The sequence below is a fragment of the Sinocyclocheilus anshuiensis genome, unplaced genomic scaffold (genome assembly GCF_001515605.1).
Source record: "Sinocyclocheilus anshuiensis isolate Anshui unplaced genomic scaffold, SAMN03320099.WGS_v1.1 scaffold355, whole genome shotgun sequence".
NCBI classification, from domain to species: domain Eukaryota; kingdom Metazoa; phylum Chordata; class Actinopteri; order Cypriniformes; family Cyprinidae; genus Sinocyclocheilus; species Sinocyclocheilus anshuiensis.
In genome coordinates, this window is record NW_015549571.1 from 2,214,865 (window position 1) to 2,238,006 (window position 23,142).

The following is a 23,142-nucleotide window of genomic DNA, read 5'->3' on the forward strand; positions in this document are numbered from 1 at the left end:
GAGAGAGAGAGAGAGAGAGAAAGAGAGAGAGATCAAAAATTGAGGATGAGATCGATCAAATATGACAGACATTTTTGATGTTACAAAATATTTCATTAAAAATGTATCATGGTTTCCCAAAAATATTGCACAGCACAACTTTTTTCACCATCGATAATACTAAGACATATTTCTTGAGCAGCAAATCCGCAGACTGGAATGATTTCTGAAGGATCATGTGACACTGAAGACAGAAATAATGGTCCTGAAAATATGGCTTTAACATCACAGGAATAAATTGTATTTTAAAGTATATTAATATACAACACAGTCTAAATTGTACTGTATTTTAATCAAATAAGCAGCCTTTGTGAACACGACTTTCAAAAACATTAAAAACTCTTATTCAAACTATTGACTAGTAATGTACGTTAAAATAATATTTACATTTTTTATTTAATGTTAAAAACCTTTAAAAATCTAACCAGCCCTAAAACGTTTGAATGGTAGCGTATGTTAGATGTTAAAGTACAATCCAGAAAAGACTGTGTGGTAGGATACAGCCTGTTCTCTGGCAGCTCTGGGTTGCATTTTTAAAGTTACATTTGAACAATCCACAGTATTTGTAGAACAATGTCATGAGAACAGACTGAACCGTCATTATACTCACAGTGTTTCTCCACAAACACGTCAAACCTACTCTCAAACACTGTGCTGCATGGAAGGGAGATGATTTGGCCTTGTTTTGCTGCCAAAGGAGCCAAAGACCTCGCTGTCATCAGGTCACCCATGAACTCCCTCTTTATACTAAAGTACCCAAGATCTGTCTGATGGCCAGAACTGATGATCCCAAGGACAATTCGAGAATTGAGGGAGATGGAATAACCATTGAAAGATGAAACATTCATTCATTCATTGAAATATTCCCTCTTTTGGCCATTTAGGAGATTTATAAACCATGATATCTAAAGTGTCACTTGTTCACTCATTCAGAGCTGAAATATCAGACAGCAGCACACTGATTTAAGATTTTATGGACTAATCATGCTTTGAGGATTGATTTGGACTTGAATTCACACTGAGATCATCTTCTTGACGTGCTTTGTAGGAATGTCATGCTAATCTGTAATCACGCTTGTGGTTCTGATTATAATTTAATTTTACTTAAATGTTGAGTTAACAGTTAATGAGCCAAGAGCGTCTGTGTGGCGTCCAGGAACAATGTGTTGCAGAGAGAGTGAGAAGTGTGCTCTCTCATTCTTTCACAGTGACCTCACTCAGTTCAGGTCTTTAACCTGTGCTGTGGATGAACAACGGTTTGCCTCATGTGAACACATCAGCTCTGGGACGGTCAAGGAAAACCCCACTGAAAATACATTCAGAATAGATTTGACAAGCTTTAGAGCGAATTGTCCAGTCTAGTGTGCATATCAGAGACCACACTGTGTATTAGAAAACTGTATATGTTAAATGTCCTGTGTAAAAAACAAAACAAAAAAAACTGTCACTAAATGTACACTTTATGTATGTACCTTTAAGGTACTAATATGTACTATTTAGGAATAGCTACCTTAGGGTACCACTCCAGTCACAGCTTTGCATCTTTTTTCTGAGTGTAGTGTATCAAATAAAAGTATACTGGAAAAAAAAAATGTAATGCTAATAAAATTAAATATACCTAAAGAGAGTACACTTTCAAAGGCACTATTTGTAATGTCAGTTACTTTAAAGTACATTTAAAATAATTAATAATAATGCCAATAATGGTATGTAATAATAATCTTTTATTGTGCTTTAAAGAAGCACTTATTTTTGATGTGTTGTCTAACATATTACAGCACATGTCGAGTACTTGATTATAATTTTAACTATGTTATTTGACATTACAGGTTAATATATTTTAAATTTAGAAATGCAAATGTGTAAATGACTTACAAGTTTCAATAGAAATACAATATTTTACATTTTGATTTCAGTTTACATTAAATGCTTTCCAGTACATAGATACAGTACAATCAAAGTAATCATGAAATTACATGTAGAGATGTACTTAATTGGAAAAAACAAACAAACTTAAAAGTCTTAAAAAAAAATTAATATAATACACACTTTCATTTTAATTGCAATTAACATTCATTGATTGACATGCAACAATTTAGTGTTGACAAATTCAGAATATTCAGTTTGCACTTAAATATATTCTTTTAAAGTATATTATTTCTCTATAAGTACTCTTTTAAAAGTAAGCTAAAGTGTGCTTCTTTTTTCACAAGCACATTTCTTCTTTATTGGCCATTTAATATAGACATGTATTTTGACAAACATTTTTTCAAACACTTGAATCACGTTAATTTCAACATATAGTAGATGTTTTACCAGTGCCAAGTGGTTTTGGAGGGCTCTTAACAGTGTGAATATTTTTTTTGCCTTTGTAATGTTTGAGACTGTGCAAGTTCTTGTGGCAGCATCAGCCAATCACTGCTGTCATGACGTTATTTTTCTGCGGCTCAAGTCACGTGGCATTTGTATTACATTACTGGATGTAACTATAGTCCAGATTAAACATTCGTAACCAGGTGAAGAGTGAATTCAGTAAATGTATCACCATAATAGTTACTATATTATCCAGATTTTTTGATCCATAGATCATGATGTTTTGTGAAACACTATCCTGTCCTGAAAGGCCTGGCCTCACAGGCTGCAGATAATATCATTAATGTATGTTTGTTGCATCAGGTCATTATTGACTGGGAGCCATTCTAAACAGCATCAGCTCAACACACACACACAAACACACACACACACACACAGTCAGTGGAATATGTACTGTGCAGTGCTAAACTGATAAAGCAGAAACAAAAACATATGCCTGACTGCAGCTGTGCTGATAATACACCATTATTTCTAAAGAATGGCATGTTTACAGTCACACACAAATACACCTCACCATATATGGCCATATAATTTACCAGTGTGTTGTTTGCCTGGTTAGAAATTCAAATGTTGTAGATGCGCATCCATACAGTAGTACACTGTAAAAAATGACAGTGTTTTAATTGTTTTAATTAATTAAAAATTAACGGTAAAAGACTGTAAAAATGCTACAGTAAAAACCTGTTAAATGGTTAACGGTAAATTCCCCTACTATATACGGTGAAAAACTGTATTGGACATTACATGTATTGGACATTAATTTTACGGTAGTATACTGTTTTTGGAAGTGAAAAATAACCGTATAATTTACAGTGAATATCTGTACATTGACATTCCCAGAATTCCCTGCATTACATTTCAAATTTGATGTTTTTTTGTTGAAATAACTGTTTCTTCTTAGTTTTTTCTTATCAGTTTTGTATACTAGGGTTGTGTGTTACACCTAATGTTGTTAAATGAATGTTTATTGCATTATTGGAATTTTTTTACAGTGAAGCTTCAAGTCTTTTGTGCTGAATATGTACCAGCTAGTTAATATGCAGTAGTTCTCAGTTGATGAGTGACCAGATCATGTCATGAACAGCAGCTAAATACAATCACAACTGTAAATGATAAAAGGCAACTAAATATATAGCCTGAAAAGATTATACACTTGCAGACTTTGTCTATTTTTTTTTACAGAGAAAAACTGAGCATCATACACTAAACTAATAAGGATCGCACACTACCAGACTTTTCAAAGCAAGAAACTTCATGACTATATTTCTTAGTACACTTAAGTGTGCGACTTTAAGACCTGCTTAAGTGGGTAAAAATTCACTCTGAAGTTCTAAATGCAATTAGCATGAATTTAAACTATAATACATTTCACTAAACCCTAACCCTGCAATCACCAAAATATCAAACAATTTTGATATCCTCTCACTCGTTATAGTCTGAAGATTAAAAAAAAAAAAAATCTGGTTGTGTAGGATAATCACACACTACATGATTTTTTGTGAAATCTGTCAACTCCAACTGCTAGTATCTGCAGACTGGCTCTTATAGCCAACTAGTTTTGACTCATCCAGACTTCAGTTTGGGGCAAAACTCTATGCAAAAACCGTTTATTGTTAATAATATGTATTCCAGCTTTAATGTAATTCTAATTTGTACTAAAGTCTAATTTGGCTTTAATTTGGACTGAGAACATGGCCGTGCAAGGAGGTCTGTACCAGGTGGAGAAAGCTATCCATTAGCATTTTCATTCATCTCTCATGGCAGTTGCTTTTCTGATGCATGAATCACTGGAAGTGCTGGATTTGAAATCTGACATCTTTGCTCATGGGACCACAGGACTTTCTGAGCCAATCACCAGGGCCATAAATGCCATGTGACAGGAAAATAACATCATGAAATACAATCAGTTGTCTTAGCTGATCGAAAGAGTTTGGCCATTGTCCAGACATGCTCTTCTTGCATACAGTTGTTTTTGAGCGACACTGGCATTCATAGCTCTCAGTTTGGTTGACTGGTGCAGTTGGTGATGTTTGGTCCTTTGCAAGTCTCTGTCTTGTTAGTGCAGAACGTGTTTGCATAGTTTGTTGTAACTCACACTTTCTAATTATTGAACTAGTAATGCCCACTGGGACATCCAGACATGTAGAGGCTGTTTGCACCCTTTTCCAAATATTCTCTTTATTGCTATTTTTTGAAGCTGCCAGAAACACTACATTTAATGATTTCCTTACAGTTGGTTTTTTAAAATCCGTTATTCAAAAGTTGGAAGCCAATAGAGACAGAGCGACACACGTCATAATCTGAAAACCACGCCCACCAGGGGGAAAACAATCCAACGCTCTCCATTAACTTTGTATTGTGGAAAGCCGCCTCCTTGTCATTTCTGACTTATAACAAAAAAAAACAGAACAATGTATAAAAGCTGCTATGTGACAAGGTGTACAGCAAACAAGCTAAAAAACCCAGAACTATGCTTTTATAAGCTGTAATGACAGAATTTTCATTTTGGGGTGAACTATCCCTTTAAAGACACAAAAGTAGAGCGCAACATGTCTTACTCTGAGAACTACGCCCACTGGAGGGAAACGTAATCGGCGACAGGAAACATTCATTATTTTTAACCATGTCAAAGGATTATTTTACCATCCTGTGTGAACCTAAGAAGAAGAGATATATTGAGAAACTAAATTTTATTGGTCTATGTCAGTGCCCCTTCCTTACCTTCCTTTTGTTTGAGAAATGATCCAACTGAACGGCCCAACGTGAAATACCCTGAAACCTACAAATATTTGTGTCCTTCAACGCTCGTTTTTTTAAGTCGACAGCCTATAAAAACATAGTTCTGGGTTTTAGCTTGTTTGCTGTACACCTTGTCACACAGCAGTTTTAAGGTATTGTTCTGTTTTTTTGTTATAAGTCAGAAATGACAAGGAGGCAGCTTCCCGCAATATAAAGTCAATGGAGAGCATTGGATTCCACCCTTGAGTCTTGTTAGGGCAGTTGTTTTCTGTCTGTCCAAACACAGGGACTAACAATGAGAATGCTTCGTTTTTGTTTGGGAGACAGCGATTTTTGCTGTTCTGTTTGATTATGGGGTGGCCAACGTCAGTCATGGAGAGTTTTGCTCCAGCCTCGATAAAAACTCACCTGAATGTAGCTTTCTACAGCTACTTTTGGCTGGGTTAGAGCGAAACTCTGCAGGACTGTAGCCAGGTTTCCATCCAAAATTGTGAATTTAACTTATGCGCAATATCGCATAAAACATTTGCTAACAAGCACCGTTTCCATTCAACGAGTCAAAGAGAACAAAATCGTCACTTCCTGGTAAACTGGCACTATAAATCACTAAGAAAAGTAGGAGAAGCTACTGAATATAATAATTTTCATCTATAATAAATTACTTGTGTCTCAGAGCGAGCAGACGAATGTGGTCATTGCTTTCTGAGGTGGATACTGTAAGACATTCAGGGAGGCAATTATACAGAAATACTTTGATGACAGATTTTGCTCGGGCATTTCCGAATGACCATAACAACATTTCAGATGCTGTGGAATGAGATCGGTCCGCTGGTTAGTCAGGTTTTGCCATTCCATAGCGCATAGTCACATGACTTTTTTGATGCGCTTGGAGGAATTTATTCACAAAATGCATTTCCATCTCCCATTATTTGCAATAACCCTTTTTCGCACAAGTCAAAAACCACCTCAAGTGAGCGTAAAACTTTTTTTTTACGAATTACGGGATTTTTTTTTCAAAATTAGGCATTTCCATCACTGCTGGGATAGACTCCAGCATCCCTGTATTACTCTATGGGTGTTTGACGATGCTCCTGGCACGGGAATTACACATCACATTACTCATCACATCAACTGAGAAAACTGGTTGTGTCAATTTATATCAGTTTAAAAGTGACTACCTAACAGAGGAGTGTCCAATCCTGCTCCTGGAGGGCCACCGTCCTGAGTTTACCTCCAATTCAAATTAAACACACCTGAATCAGTTAATCAAAGTTTTAGGATTACTAGAAACCTCCAGGCAAATGTGTTGGGTGGGCTGGAACTAAACTCTAATGGACATCAGCCCTCCAGGAGCAGGATTGGAAACCCTCAACTAATACAGCAGGAACTCATAGTTAATCTTAACAACAACTGAATGTTCACTTGGTAATAAAAGAAAGTCTTGAAAACATTAAAGTCATGTCTTAAATTGAACCCACTGTTCTTTCGTGCACCCTGATTTCTGCTGTATTTTGAATCAGTCTTGTGTTATAGAGATGCATATGATAGTGGAGATTATGAGACCAGCCTCACAAAGACTCCGTGCCCACAGAACTCTATGGAAGGCTTAGCAATTTCTTCAGGATTGGTGGAACTGTGGTACACCATGTTCTACGTTCTGCACCCTTTAAATCTCCATCATTAACCCAAAATGATTACTGTCATTTGCCAACAGTTCATTCTGTGTAGGTCTCAGATCTCATTGGCATTTGTGTACATTTCAACATGTTTGATGTCGAAGATCCTTCATTTTTGTCTAAATCATGACTGACTGCAACAAGCTTTTGAATGGAACTCATGAGGTATGAGAGATTGGACAGAGTAATACTGTAATATAAGACTTTAACTCAGGTTCCTTTTGGTTATTTAGTAAAGAAATAGAAAAAAAGTAGCTCACTCTAAATGAGTAATAGAGTACTTAATGCAGGTTTTTGGGGATGTTTGCTGGACTGGAATTAGGGGATGTTGGGCAGTGTCTATGCCATAAGGAGTCTTGGATGTGTTTACGAGTCCAAATAAGTATGCACTCTTGCAAAATATATAAATACAAAATATTCGGTCCCATTGCGTGTTTTTGCCCCTAGATCTACACAGCTGCCTTGCAATTGGTTGGTTAATTAATATAACTACCACAAATCACTTTGTATGAGCTCAAGTAGTAGTTGAGAACAGGCTGAAGATGGACCAGTCGACCATATCAAGAGTTCAGCATAACACTGGCCTGTATGTGAGTGTTGTACAAAAGAAGCCATTACTCAAAAACAACCATGTGAAAGCATGTCTGAAGTCTGCCAATAAGCACAATGGTGAAAAATCTGGACAGAGAGAGGGAGAGAGAGAAAGGAAAGCCCATCAAACATCCAGCTTTATTTACCTATTTTGTGAGGTTGCATGCCTTGCATGCATGCTGCACTCTGTCACATTTGAACCCTTTAATTAAAGTTTCTCCTTTCGGCAGATGCAGATGAATTAATAATTAATGCACGGTGACTGATTAAGGGTGTGTTCACACTGGAGCTTTTGATGCGAGTCTGTTTGTTATCAGAGTTTGGTTTGTTTTGGTTGGTATAAAAGTACTCTTCAGAACTCGGATACTAGTCACTCATGGTGGTAGTCGACTGATTCTGTTGATTACCCAATTGAATCAAGTGTAAAAACATCCTCTATGTAAGTCTGGAGTGCACAGCCTGTGCTGACCGCTCACTGCGACAGGCTAATGTGTTCAGCCTGGGATGTGGTCGCCCCATGTGGTACAATCTGCAGACCTCTAAAAGAGGAAATGACTGTGTCTGTTTGACATGTATTTGAGTGTGCTTGTGCTTGTATGTGTAAAATATGCAAGTACATTTGTCACGGTATTGCCTGTCCACTGGATTTAGGATAGGCCTACCATATGGTTACACTTTGACTCAGAGGTCAAATGTGACATGTTTCAGCAAAGATCTTTTTGCTGCATGCTCATAAATCAGCTTAAATTCACGGTCGTGAAGGAGTTTTTGACCTTTTAAGGGAAGATGCAGATTTATGAACACCATTTAAAGTATCACTTGGTCTGTGGTCAGCTAGAGGGTTTCCTTGGATAATGAAGTGAAGTTCAGGTTTAAACTTGAATACTTGATTGTGCTAGGTAATATTATTTTTTCATAAGGGTTGAATAATAAATATTTCTAACTATGTTATAACACGTACTTGTTGTTAGTGTTAGTGTAAATGTGACATCTCTGTGCCACTAGCATTACCAAATGGAATTGCAAAAATAATGATTGTTTTCAAATGGGTTTCTCCAAACACTTCTCCATCTACCATTAATTCAACCTATCAGTGAATCACTTATAATTGTCTTCACATTAAGCTGCAAGGAGAAAGCATAGAAAGAGAGAAAGAGAGAGTGGTTATGTGACAACAAATACATGCAATAAATAAATAAATAAATCCTTATGTCCCCTATACAGTAAGAGGGCCGATCAAAAGCATGAACATATATGGTCCTAAATTATCTGTGTGAACATGAAGAATTTAGTATAGGTCATATGAAATTCATGACAATCCTGAAACTCAATGGAGGGATCATAATCCATGCTTAAAAAAGAAAAAAAAAAAAACTTGACTATATAAACTACAGTCAGTTCATTCATTTTAATGCATTCATTGTCTTTTCATTGAGAATGCATTGCATTGTTGTACCTGTTTAGTTTTATTTTATTTTTTTTCTACTACTTATATGAACTTGACATGGAATTTAAAACTCTTCTGATGTTCTTGTGTTTGCAGAATGATGGGTGATGTTCAGTTTGTTATGGGATCTCATGTCTCCAAGACGACTCTGACTCTGGGACGAGGTTCCCCCAGCAAAGAGCCCCCTGTTTTTACCCTCCCGCCACGTAATACCCGCGTCTGCCAAGGGGGTACCGCACGCCTTGAAGGGAAGGTGAGAGAGATTCTTCATAGCCATCCTAGTCCGCCAGAAGCTAATCCTCAGTAGTGTAATGAAGCAGACACTGCATCTGCCAATGGATTTCATTCAAGACTCCCAACAATAATATATTTTAGAAACTTTCTCTATTCCAACACCTAGAGAGCTGCTTTGCTGTCTGCAGCGCATATAGACAGCTGGAAGTAGTCAACAGATGGCCCTGTTTTTCTAAGAGTTTACAAAAATATGCGACCCTTCTATTTAAATATCAAGCCATCCACCCTTGTCCTCAGCTGATAGCAGAGAAATATCAAATATCATGCAAGATTATATGATGAGTTTTTCTTTTGAAGATTCTTATCAGGCACACATTTGTGTTTCATTACGCTCTGACAGTGCGTTGAGGACAGGAGGAGGTGCGTTTGGACACTTCTTTGCGGTCTCAGACTGACACAGCAGGCAAATACAGGAGAAACTCCAATAAAATATGTGTCTGTTAAAGTTGTGTGTGTGCTGTACACTCTCAAACAATAAAGCTTCCAAAACTGTGTTTTTGCAGTGATGCCATTCACCTTTCAGTGAACAGGTCCTAAACGAACCATTTTGAAGAACATTTTAGAAACCTAAAGAACCTTTTTCGACTATAACAAACCTTTTCTGCATTTGAAAGGTTCCATGGATGTGTAAGTTTCTTTATAGAATAGAACCTCTGATGCCAATAAAGAACCTTTGTTTTTAAAGGGGTCATCGGATGCAAAATTCACTTTTACAAGTCGTTTGAACTGAAATGTGTATTGGCAGTGTGTGTGCACAACCACCCTATAATGATAAAAATCCACCCAGTGTTTTTTTTTAATCTGGTTAAATGTTTTCCCCATTCTCAAATCGAGCCGATCTCAGATGCCTGTCTGTGTGACATCACAAAGACAGGCCCCTCCCACGATAGTTTGATTGACAGTAGTGTTTCAGCACAGACTGGACTGGCGTCTTACCTTAGCAGAACCTTTGTTTTTAAAGGGGTCATCGGATGCAAAATTCACTTTTACAAGTCGTTTGAACTGAAATGTGTATTGGCAGTGTGTGTGCACAACCACCCTATAATGATAAAAATCCACCCAGTGTTTTTTTTTTTAATCCATATAAATAATGTCCCCTTTTCAAATCAAGCCGATCTCAGATTCTTGGCAGTGTGACATCACACATACCCAGGCCCCTCCCACGATTGTTTATTGACACTGGCGTTTTACCTTAGACCCGCCCTGAGTGAGCTGTCATCAGTCCGCCATTGTTTCACCACTGGAGCGGATGTAGACAAGAATGTCTCCTGAGCGATTGAGGTGCTTTGTTGTTGGATGTAATAATGAACATAGCAGTCGTCATTTACTTCCGACATCTGAGCCGCTGAAGACGCAGTGGATTATGTTTGTTTTTGAAGGGAATGTGCCCCCCGTACTACCTAAATTAGGGGTGTGAATCGGCACTGGTTTCACGATTCAATTTGATTACGATTATCATGTCAACGATTCGATTCGATTCAATTCAATTCGATATCACGATGCATCATGATTATATCAAATTTATTTTGTGCATTTTTATTAAATTATATAAGCAGGCAACTTTTTAAAATAATTACGTTAATTAATATATAATTAATTAATTAATTAATTATTGTTAAGAATTAAACAAAGTAAATCTATCTTCAAAACATACAAGCAAATATAAAGTAATAAAGGGGGGAAAAGTGATAATCAAAAATCACAAAAATCATCTAATAGCTTGCACAGGTTCTGCATGATCCTCTTCACTAATATCCTCTGCGTCACAATCGGGCTCAAATTGATAAGCAATATAGACGATGCCATTGTTTACAATCCAACCGGAGCACATGCACTGAGGTGAGGTGAGGGGCGTGACGATTAGACACGCACTGGTGGTTTAGCGAATCACAACACACTGGGCCAGCTAACCAATCTGAGCCCATAGTGTATTTATTAAACAAAGTAAATCTATCTTCAAAACATACAAGCAAATATAAAGTAATAAAGGGGGGAAAAGTGATAATCAAAAATCACAAAAATCATCTAATAGCTTGCACAGGTTCTGCATGATCCTCTTCACTAATATCCTCTGCGTCACAATCGGGCTCAAATTGATAAGCAATATAGACGATGCCATTGTTTACAATCCAACCGGAGCACATGCACTGAGGTGAGGTGAGGGGCGTGACGATTAGACACGCACTGGTGGTTTAGCGAATCACAACACACTGGGCCAGCTAACCAATCTGAGCCCATCGTGTATTTCTGAGGGAGGGGCTTCATAAAACCAGGAAATCATCAGCGCGTTTATATGAGAAGGGACAGAGCGGTGTAGAATAAAGGTAAATTATGTGAAAAATTATGCGTTTTCTTTTTTAAAACAAATGATTAATACATGTTAGACTGCACCCCATAAACACGATCAAGCCTAGAAATAAAACAATCAACCAGCCTTTTAATAAAAAAATATAAATAATAATAATAATAAGGTGGATACTTCAAGCGAAATTGAAGAACAAACTGCTGTGGCATCATTTAGAACAAAAGCAAGCCAAAATGTAGCTCGTTTTGGGGGTTTAAAACAGCTTGCTAAAGTTTTCCAAAAAAAAGTTTGCTCTAGCTGGTAAACACCTTTAAACTACCATTTGGTTTGTGGCAATAACATAACAGGTAGCTATGCTCTGGGGCTCCACCTTCTCCAATGTAGAGATCATTGGTTTATTTCTTCTGTTCAGTCCATGGAGACACGAGTAAAAACATTGGGGAGCTTTTTTGTAGTAATATTTGAAGTTGTAATTCTAGCACTGACACTTTCATGTTGAGTACTGTAAAGCTTAAAAATGGAAAAGTTTCTTGATTTAAAGTGATCTATTGTACAAACTGCTATTTAAATAAATACTGATTGGAGTGTTCAATTACAGAGCTGATGCAAATATGTCCCCATCACTATGATCAGATGCTTTCTTGACTGCTGTTTTCTCCGTGCATTTTTATTCATTGTTTATTTTGCTATTAAAAAGAAAGCCTGCAGCACATATTTCTGCTCAGATATTTTGAACTTCTTTCTACTCCGAAACAAAGAACTAAAAACAACATTGAGTACGTCAGGGCCTCACTCCAATTGATGCAATTTCCATCATCATTTGACATTTTCCCCATCAAATGCTAAAATTACTGCATTTGAAAAGTGCAAAAGCTGTACTCATAAAGATGTCATAAAGACATGCTAGCCCCCTACTAAATTACAAAATAACAAATGTGAAAGGTTTCTTTCATCCGGGGATAAAAGCAAGGTTTAGAACAATGATAATTACCTAGGGTCAGATGCATTGTGAAAAGCCCTGAAGAATGCTGTTACTTTTCCAAGAGTTCATGCTTACAATTTTTGAATGAAGAATTGGTTAAAAATATCCAAGCCTTGAATCATACCAAGAGACCTGAGAGAATTAAGGGTCCGTTTTCAGTTTTACAGCATTTTACATGCTTCAGTCATTTTCATCAGTTGAACTCAGATGCAATTTGGGATTATTGTTCACAATATGATTATTTAGTTTTGTTTAGGCTATGTACGAATGGCCAAAGCTGCACATGATGGCAGTGCAAGAGAGAAAGTTCCTTTTACTTGTAACTAATCAAACTATTTTAAGGGGAAAAAGCTATTGTGAAGCAACACTGCAGTTTGCTTTGGTTGCCTCAGGTTCTTTGATGTCAGGTTGGTGTGTCAGAGCCTTAAAACACTTAAAACACAGCACCCTAGGATGGGCAAATACCACTCACATTTTCTTCAGATCACGTATGGTAACCCTCAAGTGTATGACACTAGGGGTCACTCTTGGGAGCCCAAACACCTCTGACATCTTGAGAAAGGGCCAATGAAATTGGGTGTGCAGAATTTGCATAGCTGGTCATGCCCTGGACATCCGGGTATAAATAGGCCAGCGTGGCATCTGCTCACTCGTTCTGTTCTGAGGAGTCAAGAAGCGTCTCAACCCACTCAGAGGCAATTCGGAGTTGTGGCATGAAGGACACAACGTATCTGTTCCCTCCATCAGGGAACGAGGGTTACCATACATAACCGAGACATTCCCTTCATTCACTCCGACGTTGTGTCGAGTGTACGACACTAGGGGTCCCTATACTAAACACCACAACTGCCGAACTGCATCACAAGTCCACGGGGGCGCAGATGTTGACAAGCCAACGTGTCACAACCAAATGCACCTCTCCTCCTCGTAACCTTCCAACGCCCAAGACTTAAGACCTCACTCTCCAACATCCGGGAGAGCCATCATAGAGGCAGAGGTCCCCTCAGCCGGAGCCTTTTCCCTTAGTAATACTCACCATAATATAACAACTGAAAAGTCTTGGTAGTAACGTTGGGACAGTGACTATTCCCCCTAGGGAAAAAGGCACTACGGAGATCACATCCTACCCGATGGGGAGGTAACATGTGAAGATCCACCTATGGACTTACAGAGGAAGTACCACATAGGGAAAGTACTGGGGTGGGCTCCGCATAAGGGGAGATCTACCAAAACCCAGAACATATCGACAGAATGTCTGTCTAGGGGAACACTGAGCCTCAGGGGCAATACAGTGAAGAATACACACATGGGGCCTCAAGAGGAGCCACTACATGTGTAGCACTAACCCAATACAAGAGTTCACTCGAGGGAAACTACCTCATAATGAGTTCTAATAGCAAGTTACTCCGTCGAACTTTGCTAAGAAAAAGTGCTTATGTGATGGAAGGGTAGTCCAGAGTTCATGAAAGAAAACCTGAGCTGGACTGAATAAGCGCATAATTACCCTGGGGGGAGTAGCACCCCATAAACACGATCAAGCCTAGAAATAAAACAATCAACCAGCCTTTTAATAAAAAAATATAAATAATAATAATAATAAGGTGGATACTTCAAGCGAAATTGAAGAACAAACTGCTGTGGCATCATTTAGAACAAAAGCAAGCCAAAATGTAGCTCGTTTTGGGGGTTTAAAACAGCTTGCTAAAGTTTTCCAAAAAAAAGTTTGCTCTAGCTGGTAAACACCTTTAAACTACCATTTGGTTTGTGGCAATAACATAACAGGTAGCTATGCTCTGGGGCTCCACCTTCTCCAATGTAGAGATCATTGGTTTATTTCTTCTGTTCAGTCCATGGAGACACGAGTAAAAACATTGGGGAGCTTTTTTGTAGTAATATTTGAAGTTGTAATTCTAGCACTGACACTTTCATGTTGAGTACTGTAAAGCTTAAAAATGGAAAAGTTTCTTGATTTAAAGTGATCTATTGTACAAACTGCTATTTAAATAAATACTGATTGGAGTGTTCAATTACAGAGCTGATGCAAATATGTCCCCATCACTATGATCAGATGCTTTCTTGACTGCTGTTTTCTCCGTGCATTTTTATTCATTGTTTATTTTGCTATTAAAAAGAAAGCCTGCAGCACATATTTCTGCTCAGATATTTTGAACTTCTTTCTACTCCAAAACAAAGAACTAAAAACAACATTGAGTACGTCAGGGCCTCACTCCAATTGATGCAATTTCCATCATCATTTGACATTTTCCCCATCAAATGCTAAAATTACTGCATTTGAAAAGTGCAAAAGCTGTACTCATAAAGATGTCATAAAGACATGCTAGCCCCCTACTAAATTACAAAATAACAAATGTGAAAGGTTTCTTTCATCCGGGGATAAAAGCAAGGTTTAGAACAATGATAATTACCTAGGGTCAGATGCATTGTGAAAAGCCCTGAAGAATGCTGTTACTTTTCCAAGAGTTCATGCTTACAATTTTTGAATGAAGAATTGGTTAAAAATATCCAAGCCTTGAATCATACCAAGAGACCTGAGAGAATTAAGGGTCCGTTTTCAGTTTTACAGCATTTTACATGCTTCAGTCATTTTCATCAGTTGAACTCAGATGCAATTTGGGATTATTGTTCACAATATGATTATTTAGTTTTGTTTAGGCTATGTACGAATGGCCAAAGCTGCACATGATGGCAGTGCAAGAGAGAAAGTTCCTTTTACTTGTAACTAATCAAACTATTTTAAGGGGAAAAAGCTATTGTGAAGCAACACTGCAGTTTGCTTTGGTTGCCTCAGGTTCTTTGATGTCAGGTTGGTGTGTCAGAGCCTTAAAACACTTAAAACACAGCACCCTAGGATGGGCAAATACCACTCACATTTTCTTCAGATCACGTATGGTAACCCTCAAGTGTATGACACTAGGGGTCACTCTTGGGAGCCCAAACACCTCTGACATCTTGAGAAAGGGCCAATGAAATTGGGTGTGCAGAATTTGCATAGCTGGTCATGCCCTGGACATCCGGGTATAAATAGGCCAGCGTGGCATCTGCTCACTCGTTCTGTTCTGAGGAGTCAAGAAGCGTCTCACCCCACTCAGAGGCAATTCGGAGTTGTGGCATGAAGGACACAACGTATCTGTTCCCTCCATCAGGGAACGAGGGTTACCATACATAACCGAGACATTCCCTTCATTCACTCCGACGTTGTGTCGAGTGTACGACACTAGGGGTCCCTATACTAAACACCACAACTGCCGAACTGCATCACAAGTCCACGGGGGCGCAGATGTTGACAAGCCAACGTGTCACAACCAAATGCACCTCTCCTCCTCGTAACCTTCCAACGCCCAAGACTTAAGACCTCACTCTCCAACATCCGGGAGAGCCATCATAGAGGCAGAGGTCCCCTCAGCCGGAGCCTTTTCCCTTAGTAATACTCACCATAATATAACAACTGAAAAGTCTTGGTAGTAACGTTGGGACAGTGACTATTCCCCCTAGGGAAAAAGGCACTACGGAGATCACATCCAGTACTGGGGTGGGCTCCGCATAAGGGGAGATCTACCAAAACCCAGAACATATCGACAGAATGTCTGTCTAGGGGAACACTGAGCCTCAGGGGCAATACAGTGAAGAATACACACATGGGGCCTCAAGAGGAGCCACTACATGTGTAGCACTAACCCAATACAAGAGTTCACTCGAGGGAAACTACCTCATAATGAGTTCTAATAGCAAGTTACTCCGTCGAACTTTGCTAAGAAAAAGTGCTTATGTGATGGAAGGGTAGTCCAGAGTTCATGAAAGAAAACCTGAGCTGGACTGAATAAGCGCATAATTACCCTGGGGGGAGTAGCACTGGTAGCAAGCTCTAAACCCTGCCAGTCTCCTGAGTCAAAGAACTGATGTTCAGAACTCTGGAAGAAACTGGTTCCATTTGTAGATTATAAAATCTAGCAAATGTATTAGGTGTAGCCCAACCTGCAGCTCTACAGATATCTGCTAGAGAGGCCCCATTCGCCAGGGCTGCTGATGCAGCCATGCCCCTGGTAGAGTGAGCCCTCACTCCCAGTGGGCAAGGTAGGCCTCTGGCCTGATAGGCCATTAGTCAAGTCAAGTCACCTTTATTTATATAGCGCTTTTAACAATACAGATTGTGTCAAAGCAGCTTTACAGTATTAAATAGGAAAATAGTGTCAATAATGCAAAAGGTTAGGCAATAATGCAAAAGGTTAGGATCGCATCCACAATCCAGTGGGAGATCCTTTGTCTGGAGACAGCATTCCCCTTCTGCTGTCCTCCAAAGCAGATAAAGAGCTGTTCAGAACGTCTGAAACTCTGAGTGCGATCTAGGTATGTGCATAGGGCTCACACTGGGCACAACAGAAACAGGTCGGGGTCCCCTTCTTGGAAGGGGATAGCTTGTAATGTTACTACCTGGTCCCTGAAAGGAGTGGTGGGAACCTTGGGCACATATCCAGGCCGAGGTCTCAAGACAATGTGAGAGTCTGCCGGCCTGAACTTCAGGCATGATTTGTTAACAGAGAGGGCTTGGAGATCCCCCACCCTCTTGACAGAAGTGATGCAGTCAGGAAGGCCGTCTTCATAGAGAGGGCACTGAACTCAACTGACTGAAGGGGCTCAAACGGGTCTCTCTGTAAGGCCTGCAAGACGACAGTGAGATCCCAAGAGGGAATGAGACGTGGCCTCGGAGGGTTCAACCTCCAGGCATCTCTGAGGAACCTAATAACCAGATCGTGCTTTCGATCTGCCTCCCACTGTGTCGTGGTTAGCCGCAATCGCAGCCACATACACATTAAGTGTAGAAGCAGACAGGTGCCGGTTCAGGCCTCCTTGAAGGAAGGAGAGCGCAGATCTGATGCCACATCTCCGGGGGTCCTTCCCCTAGGAAGAACACCAATTCACAAATTGTGCCCTTCCCCTGAGAAAGGAAGTCCTTCCTCATGGACACCCCGCTTGCGCCTTCTGGCCTGTTCGGCGACGCCGTCAATTCCATCGTCGACAGGTACCAGGAGGCTCGTAAACAGGCGGCGGTGTTCCAGCGGTTCCTCCCTCGCCGCTCTCTAGCTCCAGGGGCTGCTGGGTGGGAGCAGCCCTCGCCGTGTACCTCCTCCTCATACCGCGAGGCACAGAAACAGAGCTCTAGGTCGGGGTCTTCGAAGTCGAAGCCCGATCTGAGGGACGTGCTTCAACGGAAGTCCTCGACCAAAAGGCCCTGACATGAGTGGTTCAGGACCTCTGAAAAAGAGCGGGGTGCACCGCATCATACGGTGTCCGTCTCTCTTCAGTGCCCTCGGGAGATCTCTCTGCTAATCCTGCCACCAATGGTACTTCAGGGCGCAGCGGTCTCCAGTGAGCGCTTCCCTCAGTCTCTTCCGCCCGGAAACGTAACGGAGCTGAGGGGCTCGCCACCCCTTCGGGGGTCTCCAGAGCCGCTAGTTCAGCCATCTCCTGCCGGTCCTCCGCTTCAGGGCACCGAATTAGCAGCTACAAGTACACCGGAGGCCTGTCTCGAGAGACTGGTTCCCTTAGTAGACTATTTAGCAGCATGGAAGCTACTGCCAAATGTGTCTCGATGGGTCCTGCATACTGTAGAAAGAGGCTATCGCATTCAGTTCGGGGCTCTTCCGCCTCCTTTCAACGGGGTCTTTCCTACGCTCATGGTATTAGAAAAAGAAGTGAACACTCTTTTGAGGAAGGAGGCCATTGAGGTGGTCCTTCCTCACGACAGAGAGTCTGGGTTCTACAGCCGGTACTTCATTGTTCCGAAGAAGGATGGAGGGTTGCGTCCGTGTTTCAGATCTGGTCCAAGGACTGGTTTGTCATGATAGATCTAAAGGATGCATACTTCCATGTCTCCATCCTTCCTCGTCACAGGAAGTTCCTGAGGTTTGCTTTCAGGGGCGAAGCTTACCGATATCGGGTTCTTCCTTTCGGCCTTGCACTCTCACCCCGCACTTTCACGAAGTGTGTGAATGCTGCTCTGGCTCCCGTGCGACTCCAGGGCATCAGCATACTGAATTACATCGACGACTGGTTGATTTTGCCTCCATGCATTAAGCACGCTTCAGCTTCCATTCTCTGCACAAACCAGAGCCGACCCAAGTCATAAGCGAACTAAGCGGCTGCTTAGGGCCCCCGTGGCCACCAGGGGACCCCCAAGAGTACAGCTTGATTTTTTTTTTTTGTGATATATTGTGTCAATGGACAATATTAAATTAAATAATCTATACATATCACCTTATTATTTCCACAGTGACGCATCATGCACAAATCAGTTCAGAATCAGATCAGAGGTGTTTACTGGTTAGTCAGAATTCGCTCTGAACTAATTGTTTTCACAGGTTTACTGAGTTCTACGTACTCGCAGATCTTCCCATTATAACAAGAAAAAAGGTTTCTCACATAATCCATTTAAAATTTAAAGAAGGTTTTGTTTGTCCACGAATACTGTTTCAGGAATGACAAGCGCGAGTCAAAAAAATTACGCGAGTGAATCTGCTAAATTGTTCCGCGAGTCATTTCTATGATTGACAGTGATAACGAGCGAAACATCTGACAAGCTGATGTCAAAAAAGAGCTGTGCATGAAGTGATGCAGAGTAAATTCAGAGTAACAAACTTAAAGCAATAACAAGTCAGCGTTGGCTGAATATATTTAGCAGCTTCTACAGTTAAAGATAATTAAATAATAATGCATTAAGTATTTTATCAAACCATTAATAATTAACTTATTTATTCATACTGTAGTACAATAAATGTAAAAGTACACAAAATATATAGAAAATAATAATATTTGGTATAATAGTCATTTTATAATAAATCCAAAAGCAAGTTGTGACAAAAACTAGGGAGTGGAAATGCAACTGAGCTGATCTGCTACCATCTCTTGGTTATAATGGTCATTTCATTTTCATCTTAAAAGTCTTTGTTTTCCCACCAGGAGACATTTTTTCATCATTTATGAAAAGTGAATTTTACTGCATAGGCTTCAGAATATTTGAAGTGTTTAAAAAAATGTGCACTATAGATGAACAGTGGGTAAAGGGCAGTGTTTTTTATGTGTTTATGTTTCATAAACTTGGTACTGATAACAGTTCAACATTATTTACCTTAGCCTACCTTTGGGGTCTTTGCTATTATATTCCAATATTTTTATGCCTCAATTAGCTAGTTATAGATTAAGAGTTGTTGTTTTTTACAGATGACTTACTGCTGTGTTTAATAATTTAAGTTGTCAAAATAACATTCTGTTCTGTAAATGCATTGTCTGCTGGTTTATTTAGCTACTTTTTAGTACACCACATTACGTATGCCACTTAGTACTGTAAGACTTTGAATGTTAAAGTGCAAATTAACACCCGACCACTCCTGTGAGTTTGCTACTGTTACAATTAAAAATCATAGAAGGGTAAAAAAAAAAAATGGTATAATGTAAGCAACACAGCTACAAAAAAATTAAATTGTGGGTGTGTTAGATATTGGGTGTGTCAGATTTATAGTGTGCAAATAATCATGCATTGACAATAATCAGTCATATGGGCGGCACTGAGGGGCCCCCAAATAAAATTCTGCTTAGGGCCCCATAAAGGCTTGGGCCGGCCCTGGCACAAACGCTTAGATATATGCCTAACAGAGCACTTTTATCTAGGTTAAATGTTTAAACTAACATTGTATTATGCTTTAAGTGTTTTATATCTTTATTTTAAGCAAGTCGTGATGATTTGCGAAGGCTAAATTTATCAAACATGATCAACTGTCTACCGCTATCGGCTTGGTCGTCACTTAAAAAAAAAAAAACATTTTTCTAAATTAATTAATAATGAAACAATAATAAATATAACTTTGCAATTAAAATCAAAACTGAACTATTTTAATGGCTGCAACAGCAGCTGTTTAATTAGGAAGCGAGAGAGAGAAAAGACACGGACTCGGGCCGAGAATACTGGCCAAGGGCCGACTAGGGCTCGTTTGGAAACGAATGTTGTGAATCAGGGGTTGTTTTCTAATTAAATGACAAAATTCTTAAGTTGTATTGTGTTGTTTAATAATTCATTTTTTATTTTTTACATTTTACAGATTCCCCCAATCTCCTGCATGCCCAAACTCTGTACCTTTTTGTTATTATTATTATTATTTACGAATTTAACACGCGACTGACTTGCAGTTAACGCCATGGCCCTGCGGCGGTAATAGTCATTTTGGTTGTCCACCTACTGTATGCAAATTCTGTACACCCAATTTCATTGGCCTTTTCTCAAAGTTGTCAGAGGTGTTTGGGCTCCCAAGAGCGACCCCTAGTGTCGGAGTGAACGACAGAAAGGTTAATTGAGTTGTCTTTCTTATTTAGTGTAATTTATTGACATGCAGAAAATCAGACATTCCATTTAAGGTCACACAGTCTTGAGTTTCTGAGACTTTTTGCTACCTGTAGCACTTCCATATGGCATGAGGGTTTTCTGCAAGTACAACTCAGAATTGCTCCTCGAGCATAAAGTGTTCTAGCAGACACAGGAAAGCCCTGAGCACAGGTACAGCTGCTGAATTGGAGTGAATTTGTTATGGCTATCAGTGGAAAGTCTGACAGGATCTCCTCTATCTTCATGTATTAGCACTTTGGCAGAATTTATATCCATTTTTACACAGACGGTGTCTGTTTTTGCTCTTAGCTAACATTCCTAGGCTGAGAACAACACCTGAAAACAACACACAGGATCCAGCTTTACAACATAACTTTAATGCATGGCACTTTCTTAATTTGGTTTCAGCTTTCAGTCAGTTTTTAATTTGAACTTGCAGCAGCTTAAAGCTGCAACAAAAATAATATTAATTTCAATATTCATTAATAAATGATGGTAGATACACATCTGTTCCCCTCATCTACATTGTCTGCATCAGGAAGTGATGCTTGTGGAAGTTTGAAACAAGTCATTTTTGCAGCTTAATTTAAAAAATGCTGTTTTTGGACTGGTGGGGCATTTTGAGTTCTGATCATTTTCATTCAGATGAAATTAAACTAATTTACAATGAACTCTTTTATTTCAAAAGATGAATGACATATTCCTCATATTAAAGGGCTGAGATTGTGAGTTCTCATTTTGTTATGGTCTTTTCTAGCAGTTCTGTGAGACAGCAGAAAGAGCACAAACAGGGATTAAAATACCTTTGTCTTGTGCCTCCTAGTTTCCTGTTGTACTCCTGTTTTCTTTCTGGGGGAACTGAGAGGTGAAGTCAAGCATCAAAAGTTACACTGACGCATGGTTTCACTGCAGTATTTAAAAAAAAAGGGGGGGTTTGGTGTTCGGTTAAAAAAAAAAAAATGTAGAAACATTTTTTTCTCCCTTCATTGAAAGTCCAGTAAACTGCAACTTACAAGATCCAAAAAGGTAAATAGCGGTTTCCCCGGTAATGGCTGTACACAAAGCAGCACTGTGCTCACAAACGCTGCTTTATCAGGCATTACAGGCGAGATGAAATGAAAACGAGACCAATCGATCCAATCACCGCAGATTAGCGTCATGCAAAGGAGAGGTTTGGAAAAATGAATCGTTGAGCGAATCGTTTGGGAGTCATTGAGCAAGTAAGGTAAAAAATAAATGCATATTATAAGACAATGAAAGTGTTTTTTGAGCTTGCATGCATGTCAACCTGTTGTTGGGGACTCCCAAAACCAAAATATGAACCTTTCATTACCCATAATAGGGGCAATTAAACTTTCTTTATTATTTATTAATTATTACCAGCATCTATTGTCTCTTCTTGTAGTCCGGAGTAGCACTCAAGACTTTCCATCGTGGACAACAGAACAACCTAGTTTCATTGTTTGAGCTAATTTATTGAGTTTATAAAACTATTTTATTCTTTGTATATACTTTATACACCTATAAAAATTCCACAGATGGGCATCAGTGTCCAGACTGTGTGGTCAAAATTTTAGGGTCAAAACTTTAATGCAGGAAGCATTACTTAATTAAGGACACTTAATTTCTGGCAATATTGTTGACTTGATTGCACAGATAGCCTACTATTTGAACTGAACTGAGCTGGATGATGACATCAATGATGTTAATCAATGATGAACTGACTTTAACTGAAAAAATTGAGTGTCAGTCCTCTTGCATTATCGATACACTACTTTCCTGATTAACACTGTAAAGCTGCTTTGACACAATCTGTATTGTATAAAGTGCTATATAAATAAAGGTTACTTGAGTTGAGTTGACTTGACTCCAAAAAGGTCATAAAAGTTTTTTCAAATGAATTCATATGAATCAAGATGTTTAATCAAGTCTTGTGTAGAGATATATGATAGCATTATATGGTGAACAGATCATTTATGTGTGTTGATCATTGTTTAGATGATAAATAAAAGCCTAAATATATCTCTTTTGAGATTAAACTGCTTGATCCATAAAGTATGGACTACTTTATTTACCTTTATTTTTACCGCTCCAAAAGCGGCACCTAGTGGCAAAGAATGAATTTGCATTTTCATTCAGGCCAACGCGAAAAGCCCAACAAGTGGGCGGGCAATATCTATGGGATGATATTAGACTCAAAATGATTAATAGATGCACTCACAATTATCCATGTACTGCATACATTTTATACATGTATCTTACTAACCACAAACAAACACCTTTCAATTTGAGTCTGTGGAATTC

At 39.2% G+C, this 23,142-nt stretch overlaps 1 protein-coding gene across 1 annotated transcript in view; it reads left to right on the forward strand.

Moving 5' to 3' along the window:
• The window catches only part of LOC107657357 (myosin light chain kinase, smooth muscle-like), a 43,021-nt gene that overhangs the window by 2,490 nt on the left and 17,389 nt on the right, over window positions 1-23,142 (forward strand). The window contains exon 2 of the mRNA XM_016445399.1: window positions 8,962-9,118. Coding sequence (XP_016300885.1) covers window positions 8,963-9,118 — 156 coding nt within the window. The 5' untranslated portion in view covers window position 8,962. The remainder of the gene's footprint in view (window positions 1-8,961; window positions 9,119-23,142) is intronic.